Below are 23,162 nucleotides of genomic sequence, written 5' to 3'. Positions count from 1 at the left end.
GAGCTAAACTCTGCAGGACACCGGCCCTCCAGGACCGAGTTTGGACAGCCCTGGTCTAGATGTATGTGCTGTTTATCTATGCATATTGGCTGCTTTTCTGTCTAATTGTCTTGTATTGGTCTTTTCTCATGGGGAGTTTGTTATACTGTTTTTGTCATTTTGATTCTTTGGTTCATTTCTTAATTTTGGTGTATGTTGAGGACTACATAGTCAACATTTGAAGTGGATAAAAAAAGTTCAGCAAAGTTGTCCTAAGACAAGAACACATTTTGGTTTTAGGGCAACTTTGATGTAAGGTTTTGATCTACTTCAAATGTTGACTACTATATATCAAGTGCCTCCCTCTCTAAAGAGAAATAGCAAAGGAAAGACTGGATTGATGATGTGAATCTTGAGTGCTCTTGCTGTTGAACTGTTGAACTCCTCGTAACCAGTGAAACTGTCATTTAAAATCATTATGTGGTTTGGTTAATTAAATCAAATAGCAGTGAGTTTGTCCTAGAATGGAATGTATCTAGGACTAGATTAGGCCATAGGCTTCATTACTTCCTGTTCTGTACAAGGTCACTTCCTGGCTGCTCTCCTCTGGCGCGATGGGAGGAAGTGGGTGCGGCTGTCCGGTAAAATTGACCAAAATGCAAGATGGTAAAACTAACCAAGTTAAAGTCCGATACACATTTTAGCACTTTTGTGAATAGCTCAGTACTCTCGCATCACCTGTTGTTTTCATACAGGACGATTATAAGAAAAAGATAATAAACTTTGCTAAATTAATTACATTGTATGCAAAAGTTTCTTGTCTGTAACTGTTAGGGTCTGTCTGACGTTAATTCAGTTCAATCAGGTGAATTTCACAACCTTCCTTTTAGTAGTAAAATGGAAGACCAGACCACAATTGGTTTCATTAGAAAGAAGCGATTGAATTTTCAGAGACTGAGTGTTTTTCAAATGCATCAAGGCTAAAATACTGGCTGTTCATGAAAGGCCTGTTCGTGGAATCTCACTTTGGAGGAAATTGACATCATGTGGAAAACGGAAGTAGCTGCGTTTGTGACACATGACTTACTGTTCCCAGGACACACTTTGCTATTGTCCTCCTCCTCTCGCCCTCTTTACCACATTATCTCTCCGTTTCTCTCTAATTTTGGTCTTGTATGTGTGTGTCTGTCTACTGTATAGGTTTGTCTAGAGGCTCATATTTGTCTACTTGCATGCACTGTATGTATGTTTGTTGTTTATTAGTTCAGAGAGTGTCCAAAGTTTTTGTGTATATATGTGTGTGTGTGTGTGTGAGAGAGAGAGAGGATTGCAGTGTGACAACTTGTTTCCCGGTGTCCTATCAGAGTAGGAGAAGTGGGGGAAATGGAAAGCAAAGAATGAAGGAGCTGCAAGAAAAGAAAAAAAGAAAAAAAAAAGAAAGTATGCTAAAGCCTTTTGTGTGGGGCAACCTGTAGTGTTGTCCTGGGCCCTGTCATCATATAAGATGTAGTGTACTTGTTGGGCCTAAAAAAGAGGGGGCCCAACAATCAAGATGTTGTCTCAGGCCCATGAATTTTAGTGGTCACTCTTTTCAGAATAAAACTCTACAGAATTGTATGTATATGTATAGTTTATATGTGTTCATATGTATTTTGTCACATTTTTTTTGTATGACATGTTTTGGTTGCATGTATAAGTTGTCTTGAAAGTTAGTCTAGTATTTGTTAGTATCTGCTTTTGCTTAGAGGCAATACTGAGAAGAACGAGGACTCAAAAAAGTGGAGTCAAAAATAAAGATATACAATAGGGTTGGGCCGATAGACGATGCCATCGTCCATCGCCGATGGCTGATAGACATCAATCGTGAGCCCCCCCCCCATTCCCCCCGCATCCCAATACCATGTTCGGAAAGAAAATGACGTGTAGGCGGAACCCCTAAAGGAAATAAATATGAGATGGGAGGAAAATATATATTTCAATATTTTCCTTGCAGTTATATAATTGGGTAATTATACTACATATATATTTCAGCATTAGGGAGCCGCTATTATACCTGGCATTGAAACTGGCATCATGCTTTTGAATGCACGATCGCTTTTAGTTTCACTTTCACTTTTGAGATTCCCGATCGCACGTACTCCGTTTATACTATGGAGCAGCAGTACTTGCCACACATTTGACAAGATTATATGTTTGTCAGTGGTACTGAGGATCTGCAAATCATTTGCCATCGTCCTCAGTCATCTCTCCTTATTCTGTTTATGTGGTAAGTGAAATTTTATACTGTAATGTAACAGGCAACCATTACACCGTGTCTACACCGGACGCGACAGTTGTCGTGTGGCGCCGCATCAGCTAAAGTCTGTCTACACTGACTGGACGCGACAAAGCGACCGTTGAAAATCATTTGAAATTTGTGTCAGCACATCATAAATAGAACGCGGCTGCAGTTTACTGTCGGGTGTCGTGTGGCGCCGCACCGCATCCAGTGTAGACAGCATCACTGATTATAATGAGTTCTATAGACTGATCTAGGCCTATATATAATAAATCTCTATTATAGATCAGTGGTTCTATAGTATTTTGTCACGCCGCGCCGCTCGTGTCCGGTGTAGACATGATGTTAGGAATAGTGTTTTACCTTAATCATGCTTCGGGCACACCCCCTAACTCCACCCCCACACCCCTCTCCCCACTCGCCCTCGATGTCATCGTTCATCGCGATGTCCGATGCCAATTTTGTAGACATCGCCCAACCCTAATGTACACAATGCTGTAACATAGCATGTTACATTGCAAAGAATAAAAAAAAAGTTATTCCAGTATGCCAGTAATTTATTTTTTATTTTTTGTAGATTACAGATATAAGAAGACGCTTTGCTATATTGTCTAAATAAATTGAGCACAAAACATTGAAAATCATTTTTAAGGCTACAAGTGAATTCAGACATTACCATGTTTATAATGTACAGTATGAAAACTGGATATTCATGTTGAAATCTGCAAAAGGTTACATTTAACAGTGTTATTAAACTATTAATGATTAACTTTAAGGGTGTGTTTAACGGCAAAGGTAATCTAAATGTAAAAACTGAGGATATGAGCGTGTTCAGTTAAACATACTATATAGACTGATATGAATAAATTAATGTGTAATATCAGCTGTTAACTGATGTGTTACTTATATATTATACATTGGTCCGGCAGTAACACATACACTTCAGCATTTTTGTTTTACTTTGATAAGAAATTAATCAAGAAAGAGAAAGCACAGAGTTATCTTATCCACCGAAAACTTCACAGGAAAGGTGTGTCCAAGTGTTTGAATGAAATTTCTTCCAGTATGTTGCAAGGTGTCAGTGTGAGGGGGTGGAAACCGATGAATTTCATAATTTACAGTAGCCTCCATAATTGCTGAACATCTTTGTCCAGAGACAGTTTCTCACCATCTTCCTTCCACTTTCCACCTGCAGCTATAATCAAAGTAATCTATCGGCCTGTAGTAGGGGCAAAAATATCATATCACGTTTTTTTTTTCAGGAAAATCACCAAGGGGCTGCTGAGGAAAGGTTGAAAAATCATTCCACTACCAAGAACCAGTGAGAGTGAAGTTTCAGGAAAGTGATTTGTGATGGTGCCATGAGGTTATGTGGACTACACTGTGCATTTACATTTATGCATTTGGCAGATACAAAGCAAATATATACACTTTGTCATAGGGGTGGGCGATATGGAAAAAATATCATATCACAATTTTTTTTTTTTCAGAAATATCACGATTCTTTGTCATGTTGGTTTTACTATTTTGCAAGTTGTCTGAGCAGTACAGCCAAACTAATTTCCCGATTTTAAAAACAAAGCCTTACAAGGTAACAAAAAGAATGGCAGACATTTAGGCCAAAGTGGGCATGTCACGGTTTGTCAAGGGAGGACCCAAACGCAGAATGAACAGGGGAAACAGAGTTTATTAACAAAATGGGAACACAAGAGGACGAGGCAGGAAGACAGTTCACACAATGGGACAGAGCACACGTCAGGAGAACAGGCAGGTCGGGGATGGGGTAGCTCCTGACTCCGAGGCAAAAGGAGACTAGGTAGCTCCTCAAGGAACCACAGGCTAGGCCTAGAAGATGGTAACACATGAAGCACAAAAATGCCTGACAGGTCAGAAGACTCTTCACATCGACCAGGGAGGACTCAGGAAGCAGGGCAGGAACCAACTCGACAAACACAAGGCGACAGGAGAGACAAGAGATAAACACCGATCAAAAGAAAGAACTTGCAAAACAAAGACTAGGGAGGATAAACAAGAAATAAAACAAAGAGGAAAAAGTAATAAAATAAGTTCTAGAAATATTTAACTGAGACTTATGAAAACAAAGGATAACAAAAGGGAAAAAGCTGAGAATAAAATGACTAGAACTAATCAAAAGGTTAAGAACTAAAAAAAAATAAAGAACTAAACCACAAGACTAGAACTAGGCTATTAACGAAACTCAGGAACAAATAAAAACTAGAATTTAACAGGAGGGAAAAAACAAAACCAGACTGAATGCAAAACACTGAAAGGCAAACACAAGCAAGGAGAATGCATGTGAAGCTCACACAAAACGAACCAGCAAAGACCAGAGGGAAATGAGCACAATATAAAGGGATCAGAGCACACGTGGATCAGCCGAACACAATTGGACAAACAAGGACTAAACAAGGTGGCGTGGTGATTGAAAATGAGGAGGCAGGTCAAGAGGAGCACATGGCCAACACAAACAAAGACACAGCCATGTGCTCAGGCACAAAATAAACAAAGACACATTAAACAAAGACAGGACAGACAAGACTGTCAGGGCAGGATCCTGACAGTACCCCCTCTCCAAAGAGGAGGAGTCAAAGGGGGCACAGGGTTGGTAGGGGGCCGGGCAGGAAGTTGTTGGATTGCCCACCTCTTGAGTAACTTGGACTGACATAAACACAGGATTATCAAGACTGGATATGACTGACTTGGACTTAACTGGGACAGATTTGACCGACACAGGACCAGAGGATGACTGGGAAACTTCTCTCGAAGCTACCTTGAGCTTGACTGCTTCAGAGGACTTGGTTGACTCAGGCATGACTGCGGTGGGTTCAGCCGATTCAGAGGCAGGAGCCGGCATTGAACTGCTCTCAGAGGCTGGAGCCGGCACCGAGGACTCAATGGCAGATGCAGCAACTCGGGCCCCCCTCTTTCTTCTGTCCCTTCGTTTCTCAATGGGAGTCAGAAGATGATCGTGGACTTGACTCGAAGAGGGAAGGACGGCAGGGTGGTGGTTACTGCTGACATCCTCAGGAGGGTTAAGGATCTGCCAGTCCTTGCGGTGATGCACATAATCAAATAAAAACTAGAATTTAACAGGAGGGAAAAAACAAAACCAGACTGAATGCAAAACACTGAAAGGCAAACTCCAACAAGATACAAGCAAGGAGAATGCACATGAAGCTCACACAAAACGAACCAGCAGGAAATGAGCACAATATAAAGGGATCAGAGCACACAAGGATCAGGGAACAGAGGTTGACTGGGAAACTTCTCTCGAAGCTACCTTGAGCTTGACTGCTTCAGAGGACTTGGTTGACTCAGGCGTGACTGCAGTGGGTTCAGCCGATTCAGAGGCTGGAGCCGGCACTGCAGACTCAATTGCAGATACAGCAACTCGGGCCGCCCTCTTTCTTCTGTCTCTTCGTTTCTCAGTGGAGTCAGAAGATGATCGTGGACTTGACATGAAGAGGGAAGGAGTGCAGGGTGGTCACTGCTGACATGTGGCAGGTGGAACAATTTTAATACTCATTCTGCTGGGTCCTTGAGTGGCTGGTTCGTTCTGTCACGGTTTGGCAAGGGAGGACCCAGAAGATGCAGAATGAACGGGGGGAACAGAGTTTATTAACAAAAATGAGAACACAAAAGGATGAGACAGGAAAACAGTCCACACAATAGGGCAGGGCACACGACAGGAGAACAGGCTGGTTGGGGATGGGGGTAGCTCCAGACTCTGTGGCAAAAGGGGACTAGGTAGCAGCTCAAGGAACCACAGGCTTGGCCCTGGGGATGGTAACTCTTGAAGCACCAAAATGTCTGCCAGGTCAGAAGAATCAGCGACCAGGGAGGACTCAGGAAGCAGGGCAGGAACCAACTCGACAGACACACTCAAAGACAAGACAACAGGAGAGACAAGAGATAGACACAGATCAAAAGTAGAAACTTGCAAAACTATGGCTATAGGGAAATAAAACTGAAAGGAAAAACAAATAAAATAAGTACTAGAAACACAAAACTGGAACTTCTGAAAACAAAAAGATAATAGGAAAAAGCTAGGAAAAAATGACTCTAACTACAAACAAAATAAATAAAAACAAGACAGCTACCTTGCTGAAAACTAGAAAGAAAATTACAAAAAAAAGGAATAAATCAAAAGGTTCAGGAACTAAAATAAAATAATTAAACCACTAGGACTGTAACTAGACTATAGACTAAACACAGGGACAAAAAACTAGAACTAACAAGAGGGAAACTAGACTGAATGCCATATACTGAAAAGTACGCCCTAACAAGACTAAAGACAATAGCACGGTAAATGCACACACAAAACGAACCAGCAAAGACTAGAGGGAAATGAGCACAATATAAAGGGATCAGAGCACACGAGGATCAGGTGAACACAATTGGACAAACAAGGACTAAACAAGGGGGCGTGGTGATTGAAAATGAGGAGGCAGGACAAGAGGAGCACATGGCCAACACAAACAAAGACACACAGCCATGTGCTCAGGCACAAAATAAACAAAGACACATTAAACAAAGACAGGACAGACAAGACTGTCAGGGCAGGATCCTGACAGGGCGAGGATAAAAAAATCTTTGTCATTATTTATCTTTGTTTTTAAAAAATATTAACAAAGATACACATTACAAATACACGATAATAACTGCTTTATTTTTTCAGGTACAGCAGGTGTATTTAGCAGTAGCACTCAAGAAATTGAATGAACAAATATAAAAAATAAAACACTATACTTCACTGTATAAATTATGCATTGATTCTTATTAAAAGAACTGTTTTAAAGTTTTTCAGTCAAGAACAGTGAGTGATTTTTCTCTTTGTGTTTTGTTGTATTATTAACATTAAAGGGATTGTTCACCCAAAAATGAACATTCTGTTATCATTAACTCACTCTCAAGTGGTTTTAAACCTGAATGAGTTTCTTTCTTTTGTTGAACACAAGTTATTTTGAAGAATGTGGGTAACCAGACAGTTTCTGGTCCCCAGTTACTTCCATAGTATTTTTTTCCTACTATCAAAGTCAATGTGGACCAGCAATAAAATTATTTTTACCCACATTCTTCAAAATATCTTCTTTTGTGTTCAGCACAAGAAATTAATACAGGTTTGAGACAACATGAGAGTGAGTAAATAGTGACAAAATTTAAATTTTTGGGTGAACTATCCCTTTAATGACATGCGGCAACATGTTTAGTGCTATTAGTCTGGGGTCATTTTAAGACCTGCATGCGTCCAATTTTCTCTCAAATGTTTACTTTCCTGTATACATAACTAACTGTGTTTATGTAAACCTTGTGAGTTAGCGCAGTCAGACATGAAAGATAACTTAGTCCAGTAATCAGGTGCTTTTTGACAGGCTTTTTAGTGTGTACACACTTGAGGTGTACACACTCAGAAAAAACACATGTCAGAACAGCACGCGAATGAAATGTTTGACCGGCAAGGCTTTAAAGCACATGCAAATAATGTACTTTTGTGATTGTGAATAAGTACAGTGTCCCCTGAGTGTAACTCTACTTCTGCATTAACATTTGATGTGAATGTATGTCGTGTTGCACAGTATATTGAGACAGAGGTGCCAGAATTGCAACTGATAGAATGTGTGTGAAATCGCACACCCCTAACCTGTAGGTGAAGCATCTCGCTCCATCTAGAATTCAGAAAAGTGATGCAACACTCATCACACGACCTGAATACATGTTCATGAGGTTTTTCAGTTGTGATCTGATTATGTGTTTTGCTTACAAATTAGATGGTCTTCTGCATTTGCTGTTGGTAAGACCTCAAACCCTCAAATGCAACTTCCTCTTATCGACACAGCGGTAAATGCTACAGTTGGTGAGAATGTGAGAAGACTGACATTTTGACACATTGATTTTGCTAGTGTGCAACCCGGGGTGCTTTTACATTAAGTTTTCATAACCTTCCAATTCTATTTTTTATTTTCTATTTCCATTCTATTATTTGTTGTTGGATAACAAGACTGTCACATTACTTTTTTTTTTTTTAGTTGGCGTGTGACTGGTGATGCTAATGCATGTGTACATGTCAAACCTCTTTTAGAAAAAAGTGTGGTTTCTGTGTTCTCTGGTCCAGAATATATTTAAACACTGAAAGTAGACTCATCTCATCTCCTCTGTTAAAAAGGCTTCCATTGAAAAGAGTGAATCGTTCAACAAGAGAAGAGATGTGTCATTTGGCTTCCTCTTTTTTTTATCTTGATTGTTTCTCCTAAACAGCACAGAGATCAAACAGAGTGTAAGTTGAGACTTTGGCTAAAGTCTCCTGCTTCTCAAAAATTTTCCTGAGAAAAAGACCCCAGTAATCTAATGTGTATTTAGAAGAGATCTTAACAACATCTGGGCTCAGAACATACAAAAGTTTGCAATGAAGGCCAGCTTCACACTAGAGCTTTTGGTGCGGACCCATGTCCATTTTACTTCAGTTCAGTTTGTTAAAAAAGTGATGATTATAAAATCTAGGTATGGTTCATGTGACCTTTAGTGCAGTTTCCAATCGGAATGAAACCAAACTCACTAACCTATTGATGACACATAATTTGCATCTTTTCATGCTCCATCTTGCACTCATTATTGTGCATTATGTAGCTGCTTGTCTCGGCTTTTGGAGAGCATATTGCATTCTTCTCATCTGTTATTATGCATCTGTGACAGATAAGCGCAAGTACCATTCTGTTTGAGATATGGTGGTGAAGAGAGAAATGCTTAAATAAGGCAATGGGTTCTCTTAAACCTTTACCTAGCTACTGTGGCAAACAGCTACCGCTAGTACTCACAGTGGTATGCTGTCAGAAAAAAATTTGCTGAAACAGCTTGACACTGGGGTAGTAGCTTTAAAGGAACAACTACTGTATACTTTATCTACCCCTAAAATGGGTATATTAGTACCTTAGCCCTCTGATGAATGAATGATTAAATCACAAAATAATATTTTTTTTACATGGTTGTTTTTACTTTTAAACAAGTGAAAAAAAAAATTTTTGTCAATATATTATATTTTGAGGGAGTTACATATCTGTTCTTATGCATCTGTGACAGATAAGCGCAAGTACCATTCTGTTTGAGATATGGTGGTGAAGAGAGAAATGCTTAAATAAGGCAATGGGTTCTCTTAAACCTTTACCTAGCTACTGTGGCAAACAGCTACCGCTAGTACTCACAGTGGTATGCTGTCAGAAAAAAATTTGCTGAAACAGCTTGACACTGGGGTAGTAGCTTTAAAGGAACAACTACTGTATACTTTATCTACCCCTAAAATGGGTATATTAGTACCTTAGCCCTCTGATGAATGAATGATTAAATCACAAAGTAATATTTTTTTTACATGGTTGTTTTTACTTTTAAACAAGTGAAAAAAAAATTTTTTGTCAATATATTATATTTTGAGGGAGTTACATATCTGTCCACTGTAGTGGACACCATGAATCAAACGTATAAAAAGTAAATCAATAGAACTTAATGGGTGGTCTTAAAAAACACGTCTTTAAAATATTTACTACGTGAAAATGGTATGAATACACATAAGAACATTCAATAACGTCAAGCTATGTCATGACGGCACAGAAATGTGAAGTGTAACAAACAAAACGTAAGGGTGTGTGTCTATGGGCCAGGGGTGTGTGGGGCTGTGTGGGGAAGTGTGGGTTGGTGGGCTATTCATACACATGTGAGCACAAATGCAAACACACACACCCTCCCACCACACACTCGAACGCAATCATGCACACATATGTCTGCACTCATACAGTATACATGTATGCATGCCTACAGTTTTATATGACCTAATAAATAAATATAGACTGTAAGCATTGAAATAAATGATCAAATCTGAAGACTATTTAATATTTCTGTTCAATAAAACCATTCAAGTGTAAATTATATCATAATTTTAATAAAACATACAAAATAAGGCACAACCTATATCTAGGCCCATGGGCAGAATTATACCCTTTGGTGCATGACGTCTGCTGTAGTGGACAGGTATATTTTCTGTCACAGCAAAAAATGTACAAGAAAAATATTGTTAAAATCTGGATGAAACTATTTCTGACATCCTATTTAACTGAAAAATATTTTTTGTACCTGTCTGGTTTTCTGAGAATAAAATTATTTAACACTTATTGCCGAGGTACATGGTGCAGCCCCTTTTCCTGCTGCCATTTTGAATATATTATGCAATATCTCAAAACAAAAAAATTGATAAAAAAACAACAATTAAATGGAATCGTAGACAACACTTTGGGGGTTCGCCAGTTGGTGGTTGGGACATGATGCTACATCTTAAATGGTTCAAAATGGCTTCCAAATAGCTGTCCACTGTAGTGACCACGATGCATCAGAGGGTTAGAGTAGTAATACACCCTTAAGTATTTATTTGAACCTTTTAGGGGTACATAAGGTACAAAGATGTCCTTTGAAGAGTACTGCCTTGGTGACAAGCTGGTTTTTTGCACAATCTTTCTGAGAGTGTAGTCAGGTTGATGGTGCAAACATACCATAATTCAGTTAAAAAACTGACATGTATTTCATCGCTCTATACTTTTACTTAAGTACAATGACTTGTGTGTTGTTATTTGTGAATTTTAGCAGAGACCATGTTGACACTTAAATAAAAGACAAATTAGAACTTCATTAAGTCTCCTGAACTCTGAGTAGACCAATCAAAAAAAGCAAAAGATGAAAGTGTTCACCATAAAGTGCATCTCTATAGTTTATTTGGCTTATAGATGTAGAAACCAATCAAAAAGTTCTTTTAAGCTTAGCTTGATGGCAAAATTGACACACTTAGCATATTATGATTTTTTTTCTGCACTTGATGCAGTCTCAGAAAGTTTCCTCGTTTCGCTCCCCCAGCCTGCTCTCCCTGTATTTCCAGTTCTCAAAACCTAAAGAAAACTCTATAAACAGGAGCTGCTTTTCATTACTTACACATATACTGATTTGCTTTTATTCGCTTGTGTCAACAGCTGTTCTCTTTTGTGGTCAGCTGTTTAATGAGACCATTATTTGTTCAGTCCTTTCCAACAAGCATTGAATTTAAAAATCAACTTTTTCAGTACTCACTTTTTCTATTTCTAGACTATTGCATCAGTGCAGATCGAATTACACATGATTATCTGAACAGAAAATAAGATATGAACACAAGCCGTTGTTTTTATTTGATGTGTTCTTTATCATTATTTATAATTTATTCATTGTAATTCTGCAAATAGATAGGCTGAAGATATGAATGGGACAACAGGCTTGTGCAATCATGGGAAATTCTTGAAGAGACATGATAAAAATGGAAACAATAAGCATGGGTGGTGAACAGTTCTGTATTGTTTTCTCCAGCAAAAATGATACACACCTATTGAAAAGAAAAGCTTGTGATTGTTGATTTGTTGAGCATGATGTCTGTCACATTTGCAAGTGTGTGTGTCTGCACTGTAATATCTTCTGATGAGATGTTTATGTGTATCTTAGAGTAAGTTTGGAATATTTTCATGAGGTAGAGAGAAAAGCATAGATTGGGCAGATTGTATGAGGGGTGGAGCGTTATGTGTTGTTAACGTGTTGCCCCTTTGCAGCTGGACCCTCTCCCCTCTCAGCAGGAAATGAGGGGGGAGGATTTAGTGGGCCGGACAGGAAATGCTCGCAAAACTGGCATCCTGTTGATCCACTGATGGTCAGTCAGATAGAAACGGCTTTATACAGTGAAAGAGTGGACGTTGCACACATGTACATTTTCAAGGGGAATTTTAACAGAGAACTTCACTTTCTCTAGACAGGAAAGTAAGAGGAAGTAACGCTAAAAAGTGTTAAGTTACAAAATATAAAGTCATTTAACTTTCTTACAATCTGTTACTTATATAAATGCATTGTGTGTTTCTTTTTCTTGCTCTCTCCTTCTTTCTCTTTCTCCCCAGGAAGATGGTGTGTATGGAAAGCTGATGTGAGGATCTGGTGAGAGCCGAATCTGATTACATTGACGTACACTACCACAGTTCATTCATTACATTTACACACCGACAGCTGAGAGAAACTTAGTAGAAAACCTTCTCAACATTGACAAACTCATGTCATGACATACCATAAACAACATCATTATCATACAGAGACCCCCAAATCAATTTGAACACTCAGGCTAGGGCTTCACGATTAATCGAAGAAAAAAAAAAACTAAAATCATGCTATGACTTAGTATGGTTATCAAATCGCAAATTAAATAAATACATGTGCTTTGTGTTTTCGAGTGTTGTTTTACATGCAAGCAGCTCATGATCCAGTGTTTCTTTGGTGTCTCAGAGGTTTGGTTTGGAGTAAATGTTGATCCACACAAACTTCTCTGCATGTGTGCACCAACCACCTTCCTAAACTTGTTGTGAGAAGTGCTTATAAACCGGCTATTGTCAACAAAAGAGAAGCTTTAAGGTCTCCCTGTGGTTTTCCACGAAAATAAAAGCTTGATGGTTTGAAAGTACGTTTGAAAGCAAAGAAATTAAGACAGCCATAAATATAAGTATTTAAATTTTACAGTTATTATTGAAATTATTATTATTATTATAAAATACTAAATTTTTAATAATAATTATTATTATTATTATTTATATGTAATCACAGCTTTTTGGGTCAAATTATGCAGCCCTACAAACAAGCACAGCAAACTTGGAGCTTTTTTATATCACATTTTTAATCGCAATCAAATTTATTATCAGAAAAATCACAATTAGATTTTTTTCTCCAAATTGTGCAATCCTAACTTAAGCCATACCTTAAAACCAATGTCATTGCATTAAATATCTAGTAACTTACTCAATACTACTGTATCTAATTATTTCCTCTTTATCTTGTTTCTGTGGGAAGAAGCTCTGTTTCCAGGGTGATGAGCTGTGTGCTTTAAAAATATTGAATATTATGGGCTGTGCTTGCTGTAAGCAGAGGAAGGCCAGTAAAGCTGTGTCGAATCCCAACTCGTGTGACACAGGCAATGGGACCCAGGCATCAGAACCCTCCCGTTACATCATCGATCCCACTTTTAACTCTGGGATGATCCCAAACTTTAATGATTTTCCAAACTCTGCTCCCTCATCCACTCTCAACCCGTCCCGCCCAGCCCCCATCACAGGTGTGTAAAAGTGTGTGTTGAGATGTGATTTTCAGTGTTGTTTACTTCCCTTACTGAAACCAGATTTTTTTGCGTGTTTGTTCAGGAGGTGGTGTAACGCTCTTTATAGCCCTTTATGACTATGATGCCCGTACAGAGGATGACCTGAGTTTCCAGAAAGGAGAAAAGTTCCATATTATCAACAATACGTGAGTTCAAAGCAGGACAGTTAAAATAAGATTTACAGTCTTTTAAAACCACAAATACCAGGCATATCTTCCTTTTTTGTCTTACTTTTCTCTCTGTTGTTCCCCTTGTCCCTCTTTCTTTTTCATTTCCTTTCTCCTCATCTGTTTATACCACTTTTTGATATGTCTTTCTCTGTCCCCTGTCCCTCCACAGCGAGGGTGACTGGTGGGAGGCTCGTTCTCTGGACACAGGGAAGTCTGGGTACATTCCTAGTAACTATGTGGCCCCTGTGGACTCCATACAAGCTGAGGAGTGAGTTACATGTGAACATGCCATTTCAGCAATTTGCAATGACATTATATGCAAGTTTTAAAGTACATTATTGGTGTTTGTCCATGCAGGTGGTATTTTGGGAAGATGGGCCGGAAGGATGCAGAACGACAGTTGTTAGCGCAGAACAATCCTAGAGGGACATTCTTAATACGAGAGAGCGAGACAACAAAAGGTAAACGATTTTAAAGTTAATTTATCAGTATATACACTTTCAGTCAAAAGTTTTTGAACAGTAAGATTTTTTTATGTTTTTTTTTTTTAATTCTCTTCTGCTCATCATGCCTGTATTTATGATCCAAAATACAGCAAAAGCAGTAATATTGTGAAATATTTGTACTATTTAAAATAACTGCTTTCTATTTGAATATATTTTAAAATGTTATTTATTCCTGTGATTTCAAAGCTGATTTTTTAGCATCATTACTCATGTCTTCAGTGTCACACGGTCCTTCAGAAATCATTCTAATATTCTTACTTGCTGCTCCGAAAACATTTATTATTATTATTGTTGTTATTATTAATATTTAAAACAGTTGAGTAAATTTTTTTTCAGGATTCTTTGATGAATACAAAGATCCAAAGATCATAATGATGATAAAGACATTTATAATGTTACAAAAAGATGTCTATTTCAGATAAATGCTGTTCTTATATTCATCAAAGAAACCTGAAAAAATTCTACTGTTTTCAACATAATAATAATATGATGATGATAATAATGATATGAAAAATGTTTTTTTTGAGCTGCAAATCAGAATATTCGAATGATTTCTGAAGGATCATGTGACACTTAAGACTGGAGTAATGGCTGCTGAAATATCTGCTTTGAAATTACAGGAATAAATTAGTTGTATTTTGGATCAAATAAATGCAGGCTTGGTGAGCAGAAGAGAGTTCTTTAAAAACATCTTAATCTTAAAAATCTTTCTGTTCAAAAACTTTTGACTGGTAGTGTGTATTTACATTTTGTGCTCTGTAGAGACTCTAAAATCAAATCATATGTGTAATATTATTTAGTATTGTGACTAATCTCATTTTTTGTAGCTATTGCTGTTAATCAGCAAGGATATATTAAATTGATCAAAAGTAACAGTACAGACTTTTTACATTGTTACAAAAGATTTCTGTTTCAAATAAATGCTGTTCTTTTGAACTTTATATTCAAAAGAGAATAATTTAATATATTTAATATAATTAATCATTTAAAAATATATTTAAATAGAAAACAGCTATATTAAATTGTAATAATATTTCACAATGTTGCTGTTTTTACTGTATTTTTGATCAAATAAGAGAATTCTTTCAAAAGCAATCTTTAAAAAGAACTTGCCAACCCCAACTTTTGAACAGTAAATGAAAGTGTCAACAGTGTTTTAAAATGAACTGTTGAATATGTTTAATTAATCCCATGAACTAACATTGATAGCCTACAATTAGTGTGTAGAAAAACGTCTAGTATGCATAATTTCTCTTACAGTGCCATTCCGTACAACAATAGGGAACATGCAAGGAAAGCTGGAAAAAATTTGTTGAGATCCAGTATAATAATGGTGCTCATTACTGTAGAATAATGGAGGTTCTGCACGTTCAATAGAAGCCCTGAACCAGAAGTTGAGACAAGATGACACAACAATAACTAAATGCCAATGCAGTTGTTTGGTGCTGACTGAAAAGAGATTTATTAATTGTTTCTGATATTTTCGTTAATTTGTTAATCCATTGAATTTCTCACCAACAAATTCAAACATTTGAGAGCGTCTTTTCGCCCCTCTTTAGGAGCATACTCTTTGTCTATCAGAGACTGGGATGATGCAAAGGGCGATCATGTCAAGCATTATAAAATTAGGAAGCTGGACAATGGTGGTTATTACATCACAACAAGGACACAGTTTGATACCGTCCAGGAGCTGGTGGAGCATTATACAGGTCGGTGCAATACATGTAAACCTAACCCTTAACATACTGTGATTTAAAAATGCATGACATTTTAAAGGTTTTTATTTTATATATAAAATTATATATATTTTATTACTATATTAAAGAATTTCTTCAGAACGAAGCATTGTTTATTGGCTCTTTATGTGGCGTATTGATATTTACTGCGAATAAAGTTATCAGCAGGTCAGTTTATCTTTGTCCGTCTTCATTTCCTCTTTTGTCGCCCAAATGACTTCTCTGCTTCGGCCGAGTGCATAATTTGTATTAGTTCTGTTAGTGATCCTCCTACTCAAACTGTCAGTCTGGTGCTATCAGCCTTCCTGTTTCACTGTTATTGTTGAATCTAGTCAGTCACACACCCCCACATGCACATATACTCTCATGAATATAGAGAGGTTCTTCTCAGAGAGACCACTTCATCAGTAAAACTAAAATTGGGCCACCTACCACCCCAAATACGGGGCAAACCATTACCGCAGAACAGTTACTTTCAGTTTTAAGTGCTAAATATTTTTTCCTTAGTTTGTACTAATGTAAATATGTAATTCCCCATATTTACAAATCTAAATTTTACCAGACTGATGCTTTATTTGAAATGAACTGGAGTAGTGCTGATTGCTAGCTAATAAGTTAGACTGAACACTAGCATACACTGATGTACACTACCGTTCGTAAGTTTGTGGTCAGTAAGACACACTGGATTGAACAAAAGTGACAGTAAAGACATTTATGATCTTTCAAAATATTGATGTTTCAAATAAATGCTGTTCTTTTGAACTTTCTGTTCATCAAATAATTCTGAAAAATTTATCACGGTTTCTTGAGCACCAAATCAGTATATTATTTACTTCACTATAATAATATTTTACAATATTACTGTTTCACTGTATTTGTGATCAAATAAATGCAGCCTTGGTGAGACTTCTTTTAAAGACATAAAAAAATCTTACTGAACCACACTTTCGAACAGTAGTGTAGTGTGAGACAGTAAAAACACCATCACAAATTGATGATAACACAATCAGGGTTGATATGAGTTGATTAATCCATTGGGTCTTTATACTATAATAGTAATTAATATTATTATTATATTTCATAGAATTTTAATTCTTACTATAAAATAATACTTAACATTTAACATCCTTTAGCATGACTCAACACCATGCAACAGTGGTGATATCTGACATGCTACAGCTGTTGACTGTCAGAGATCTCTGTCGCCCTCTGCTGAATGAACATGTATCATTCCAGTTTTTTATGCATATGTTTGCTTGAGAGTGCTTCTTTAATCTGATTTGGGCAGCATTTTGTGTTTGTGTAAATGTTTGTTTTATATAGCCTGCAGTTTGTGTCTTCTTTGCATCTCTGTTTCCTCTCGTTTCTATCCGTGTCTTTCTTTTTCCTTACTCTGTTCTTTAGAGCGTGCAGCAGGGCTGTGCTGCCGTTTGATTGGCAGCTGTAGGCGGGGCATGCCTAAGCTGGCTGACCTGTCAGTGAAGACAAAGGATGTTTGGGAGATTCCCAGGGAGTCACTTCAGCTCATTAAGAAACTGGGCAATGGCCAGTTTGGTGAAGTGTGGATGGGTAGGAACCACAAAAAGCATGGGAACATGTTGCAGGAAGGAGGGAACAAACCTTGCACACCTTGCCCACCCTGCCTGTGGTACAAAGCCTTGCAATTATATTAAATGTCTTAAAGAGATAGTTCATCCAAAAAATAAAATGCTGTCATCGTTTACTTGCCCTCATGTTGACTTTATTTCTCCTGTGAAACACAAAGGTTTTGGTTACCATTGACTTATATTGTATGGATTGGTATGAAAAAAAATTAAAATGTTTTCTTTTATGTTCCACAGAAGAAAGAAAGTCACAAGAGGGTAAAAAAAATTATAAGGCAATTGTCTGTGTATTTCTGTAAAAAAAGAGAAACATTCTAATAATTTTACAATTAAAATGTTTTGGAAGACTTCCATTGTTGTAAATTGTGAAAAGAGGTCCAAACTATTTTGCAAGGCGCTGAAGATGAAAGAATGGAGGTCAGGGAAATAACGTAAAGCTGTGCTGTTTTTGTTCTCTCCCTCTGGTCCTTCTAACATTGCATGCCACCCTGTTCCCTCCCCACTCTTTCTCTCTTTCAACACCCTCAACAGGTAGTAATGATGGTTTATGTTGCTACTTGACTAAAGCCTGTCCAAATGCCACGCCCCAAACGATGGGTTTAGGACGGGATGCCTGGGAGATCGCCCGGGAAACGTTGCAGCTCAACAGGAAGTTGGGTCAGGGGTGTTTTGGCGACGTCTGGATGGGTGAGAGGGATACGATGATACCCAGTGTGGATGTTCATGTCAGCATTTGCTAATGCTACAGCCAGTGTTTCCAAAGGACGCACCAGCCTTCTTCGCCACTTTAGCATGTTTTCCTATGTCTGTTTTAATCCGTTTGTTTTCTATAATTTGGTCAGTGCAGTCATAATGACAAGAGAATATGAAAAGGTGTTCTTTTGTGGGCTGAACATCCCAAATGCTTAAAGCACAAATGCTGAGATTGACCCTGCTTTGCCAAGCATCAGACTATGGATCAGCTAATCCCCAATATAGCACTACGTCAGCTAAACCTCAATAGCATTTTAGCACTGTGTCGATGGTCATTGTGACATTAAAAATGCAACAGCACAGTCGCATAATTAAAAAATAAAAAAATAAAAAAAAATCAAAGTTCAGCTCTTTCCCAGGAGCTGAGTATTGTGTTGTCTGCAACAATCCCAGCTTCCTGTTGCTTTGGTGTGTGGCCATATTCCATCTGTTTCTCTTTATCTCCTCCTTTCATCCCTTAAGCTTTGCCATGTTCAAATGGCTCTTCCAACTGTGTCTGACACCATTTCTATGTATAGGCATGTGGAATGGCACAACTAAAGTTGCAGTGAAGACCCTGAAGCCAGGCACCATGTCTCCAGAGGCCTTCCTGGATGAGGCCCAGATCATGAAGAGGCTCCGTCATGATAAACTGGTACAGCTGTATGCTGTGGTGTCTGAGGAGCCCATCTACATCATCACTGAGTTCATGAGTCAAGGTATGGACAATAATGAGAATGTCGTCTGTTGTTTGTGGTAAAAAATTCTACTTCTGTGGTAAAAGTCTCTTATGCTTACCAAGGCTGCATTTACTTTAATCAAAAATACAGCAAAAACAGTAATTAATTTTGTGAAATATTATTGTCTATTTGAATATATTTAAAAATGTAATTTATGCCTGAGATGGCAAAGCTGAATTTTCAGCAGCCATTACTCCAGTCTTCAGTGCCACGTGATCCTTCAGAAATAATGCTAATATTCTGATTTGGTGTTCAAGAAATATTTCTTCTTATCAATGTTGAAAACCGTTTTAGATGCTTAATTTTGTGGAAACCGTGATACATTTTTTCAGGGTTCTTTGATTGATAGAAAGATTAAAAAAACAGCATTTATTTGAAATAGAATTATTCTTATGCTTACCAAGGCTGCATTTACTTTAATCAAAAATACAGCAAAAACAGTAATTAATTTTGTGAAATATTATTGTCTATTTGAATATATTTAAAAATGTAATTTATGCCTGAGATGGCAAAGCTGAATTTTCAGCAGCCATTACTCCAGTCTTCAGTGCCACGTGATCCTTCAGAAATAATGCTAATATTCTGATTTGGTGTTCAAGAAATATTTCTTCTTATCAATGTTGAAAACCGTTTTAGATGCTTAATTTTGTGGAAACCGTGATACATTTTTTCAGGGTTCTTTGATTGATAGAAAGATTAAAAAAACAGCATTTATTTGAAATAGAATTATAAATGTCTTTACTGTCACTTATGATCAATTTAATGCATCCTTGCTAAATAAAAGTTTTAATTTATTAAAAAAAAAAACTAATTATTGAATAATTGTGTTTCTATTTATATAAATATTACAAAAATAATTTAAATAATTTAATTTATATAAAGGTACATATAAATTTTTGCCTTGATTGTTCTGTGATTTAGGAAGCTTGTTGGACTTCTTGAAAGATGGAGATGGCAGAAATCTAAAATTGCCTCAACTTGTGGATATGGCAGCCCAGGTAAAGCTTCTTAGTCAACAAATGTCTAGCAAACTTTTATTATACATTACTGGGACAATCCTCCAGAAACGTTAAATGGTTAAGGTTGGAGCCAAGGACCATTTCTTATTTAGAACAATTCCTGAACAAATTAATCTTATGAGCTGGTGTTCTGTCTAGTGAATCAAAAAAATAAAATAAAATACAATGGGACCAGTAAGCTGAATTCCTGAACATTTTCCTGAGTCATAAAGGAAACTCAAAAACAAACAGCTCGACCTGTGTAGTGCGATTCTTGAATGAATGACTCTTCAGTCAGTTGTTTTTAGTGAATCAAAAATATTCAGCGTAAGCAGAATCATTCCCATCTCTATAAATGGTAATATATCAGGATCAAGGCCACAGTAGATCTTCAGATCCTGGATTGGTTAAAGATTCAACCTGCAGGAATTATATAAGCATAAAATGTACACAACTGGTTATAAGAGAACTACATTACACAGCCGTTCTGCACAGGGTCAATCACCCTTAAACCTTTGAACCATAGAAGGAATAAGACACTTAAACAAATGTGCCAATCCTTCAGATAAGCTCTAAGAAACATCTTGAGAGCATGTCTTTATTAAAACTAATAGCAATCTCCCTTCTTAGTATTGTGATGAAAGTGCTTTCATTTCTTCTAGATTGCTGCAGGCATGGCCTATATTGAACGGATGAACTACATCCACAGAGACCTGCGAGCTGCCAATATCCTGGTTGGAGAAGGTCTGGTCTGTAAGATTGCAGACTTTGGGCTGGCTAGACTCATCGAGGACAATGAGTACACAGCTAGACAAGGTCATTCACAATCTAAGATCCAAACTTGATCTTAATCTACTACCTCCTTTATTTGATACTATCAAATGTTATTTATCTCTTCCTTGGCCTCTACTCAGTTTCATTCCAGCTCATTTTGTTTTAATTTTCATTTTACAGCACTACAGTTTTTATCTTTCATTACTCTATTTTGGGCTGCTATATCTCAGTACTTCGGTTCAGCACTTTCTATTTGATCTGTCATTTTTATAAATCATTGTTAAATGTGCTGAACTAATTGTCTTGATTATCGTATTATAGGAGCAAAGTTTCCGATAAAGTGGACTGCCCCAGAGGCTGCTCTTTATGGTAAATTTACCATCAAATCAGATGTGTGGTCTTTTGGTATTCTGTTGACTGAGCTCATCACCAAGGGCAGAGTGCCTTACCCAGGTGTGTCCTCGTTGAACCACTATGACTACACTTTTATTCACACTGTCTGTATGCTTCTTTCTCTTGTACACAGATATAAACTTAGAATTGTGAGAAAGAATGTATTAATAGTAATTAAAGCCTTTTTAAATATTTTGACTATTTCACTTTACATAATTGTATTAAAATATTTTACGTAAAACTGGAATCTTATTTCATTTTTAAATGTTTTTAATAATAATTTAAACTAATTTCACACTGTTTGACAAGATAAAATTTAAAAACCATATAAAATTTATAAAAAATGTAATATTAATACTTAGTTCGACCTTTAGTGATTGACAGTCAACATTTTATGTATGTTAAGCACATCATTTCTTTGAAAGCACTTTCATTTGTTGAATCATAAAAAAATATTAATAATAAAAAGTTTATTTTATGATTTTTTTTTTATCATGTTAATGGAAAGAGTCATGTGGATCACCTGTTGCAGTACAAATATGTTTATTTTTATTTCTCTGTGTGTGAATTTGCATAGGGATGAACAACAGAGAGGTTTTGGAGCAGGTGGAGCGTGGATATCGAATGCCGTGTCCGCAGGGCTGCCCATCATCTCTGCATGAGTTGATGCTGCAGTGCTGGCGGAAGGATCCTGATGAGAGGCACACCTTTGAGTACCTGCAGAGCTTCCTGGAGGACTACTTTACTGCTACTGAACCCCAGTACCAGCCTGGAGAAAACCTGTGATAGACGCATATACACCTAAGTGCATTAGCTCAATATATCCTTCAGGAAAGATGCAATTGCCTTTACTTTCTATCACAATACCTCCATAAACTGATTTTGATCCATGGCCCTGCAATCACAAGCTCCAAATGAGCATGCTTTAGTCCAGTTTCTCATTCCGTGCTTTAACTTGAGAGCTTTAAACTAAAAAAAAAACGTTCCTGCTCTCAAACAGCAAGACTGGGTCACTTAAGTCTGAACTAATACAGTGGTCAATGTTAATATTGGTTCTTTACCTTAAAATACAACAGCACATATTATACAGCATATTGATACTTCATCTCTCCGTTAAGCAATAGCAATTAGTTACCTATTCAATCATATTAGTATATCCACCACTGTATTTGTATGTTCTGTCACTTGTAGACTATTCAAGTCATTTCGAATGGGTGCCTAAGTGAAGTTATTCTAGCCAACAGAACATTTTGCTCTGATATACAGGTGGAACAGAAAATCTCTACTAGACATTCAACAGTGACCTGGATAACTGAGATTTTTTACAGACCTATCTAATTGGTGGTATGTTTTGTGATTAATGTGATATACAGGTCTAAACTCCAATCACAGAGAAAGCTCTTCCAGCTCAAGAGCAAGGCTACACAAACCTTTTTTTTTTTTTTTTTACATGCGAGTCAGCTTCCAAATGTGCATTTTTGAATGTAACAATTCAGTCTTTCTTTTTTGTCTGGCAAAAGTAAATTGAATGCAATGGTCTTGATATTCTGAAGCCAAAAATGAAATCTTGAAATAGTGTATGCGTCTCAATGCACAGCTGAACAGGATGCAGGTTGCATTGGTTTCTCTAGGCCGTGTTCTCTTAGCTAGTCGTAGTTATTGCTTTATAATAATCCTTTTTGTTTCACTTTTAAGTTTAACTTTGAAGCTAACAATCTTGTATTATCATATTAGAGATCAATTCTGTTGTATAATAGTGGGCTTTATTGTGGCTTTAAAGACACAGTATTGACATTCAGAAAAAAAATCATTCAGAGCTGTCTTTTAAAATGAGAAGAAAAACTGTTTTCTTTTAATTATTATTTTGTTTCCTGCATTTTACACTGTATTTTACATTTTACATCATATCTCAATGATTTGGATTATACTTTAAGTGGATATCAAACCTGTGCCTTTATTCAGGGCCAGTGATATTCTACAGGGATAGACTGTAACCCTGAACTGAAGAATGTGTATTACAGTTATGTAATTGTTTGTGCCATTTTA

At 37.1% G+C, this 23,162-nt stretch overlaps 1 protein-coding gene across 9 annotated transcripts in view; it reads left to right on the top strand.

Annotated features, from left to right (window-relative positions):
- LOC107696553 (proto-oncogene tyrosine-protein kinase Yrk-like) overlaps positions 1 to 22,073 on the top strand; it is a 23,987-nt gene extending 1,914 nt beyond the window's left edge. For 2 of the 9 annotated variants that reach the window (XM_016496956.1, XM_016496954.1), the window contains exons 2-13: positions 12,223 to 12,259; positions 13,163 to 13,421; positions 13,507 to 13,609; positions 13,803 to 13,901; positions 13,991 to 14,094; positions 15,699 to 15,848; positions 17,280 to 17,444; positions 18,751 to 18,930; positions 19,873 to 19,949; positions 20,612 to 20,765; positions 21,045 to 21,176; positions 21,694 to 22,073. In XM_016496956.1, the coding sequence (XP_016352442.1) occupies positions 13,211 to 13,421; positions 13,507 to 13,609; positions 13,803 to 13,901; positions 13,991 to 14,094; positions 15,699 to 15,848; positions 17,280 to 17,444; positions 18,751 to 18,930; positions 19,873 to 19,949; positions 20,612 to 20,765; positions 21,045 to 21,176; positions 21,694 to 21,902 (1,584 nt within the window). In that variant the 5' untranslated portion in view covers positions 12,223 to 12,259; positions 13,163 to 13,210 and the 3' untranslated portion in view covers positions 21,903 to 22,073. Of the gene's footprint in view, positions 1 to 12,222; positions 12,260 to 13,159; positions 13,422 to 13,506; positions 13,610 to 13,802; positions 13,902 to 13,990; positions 14,095 to 15,698; positions 15,849 to 17,279; positions 17,445 to 18,010; positions 18,167 to 18,750; positions 18,931 to 19,872; positions 19,950 to 20,611; positions 20,766 to 21,044; positions 21,177 to 21,693 lie in introns of all 9 variants that reach the window. The other 7 variants (XM_016496955.1, XM_016496952.1, XM_016496953.1 and 4 more) reach the window with 6 other exon arrangements.
- The last annotated feature ends 1,089 nt before the right edge of the window (positions 22,074 to 23,162 follow it).

Source organism: Sinocyclocheilus anshuiensis, unplaced genomic scaffold (assembly GCF_001515605.1).
Source record: "Sinocyclocheilus anshuiensis isolate Anshui unplaced genomic scaffold, SAMN03320099.WGS_v1.1 scaffold590, whole genome shotgun sequence".
In the NCBI taxonomy this organism is placed as follows: Eukaryota; Metazoa; Chordata; class Actinopteri; order Cypriniformes; family Cyprinidae; genus Sinocyclocheilus; species Sinocyclocheilus anshuiensis.
Note: the sequence above shows the minus strand (reverse complement) of the source record. Positions and strands in the feature narration are given on the sequence as shown.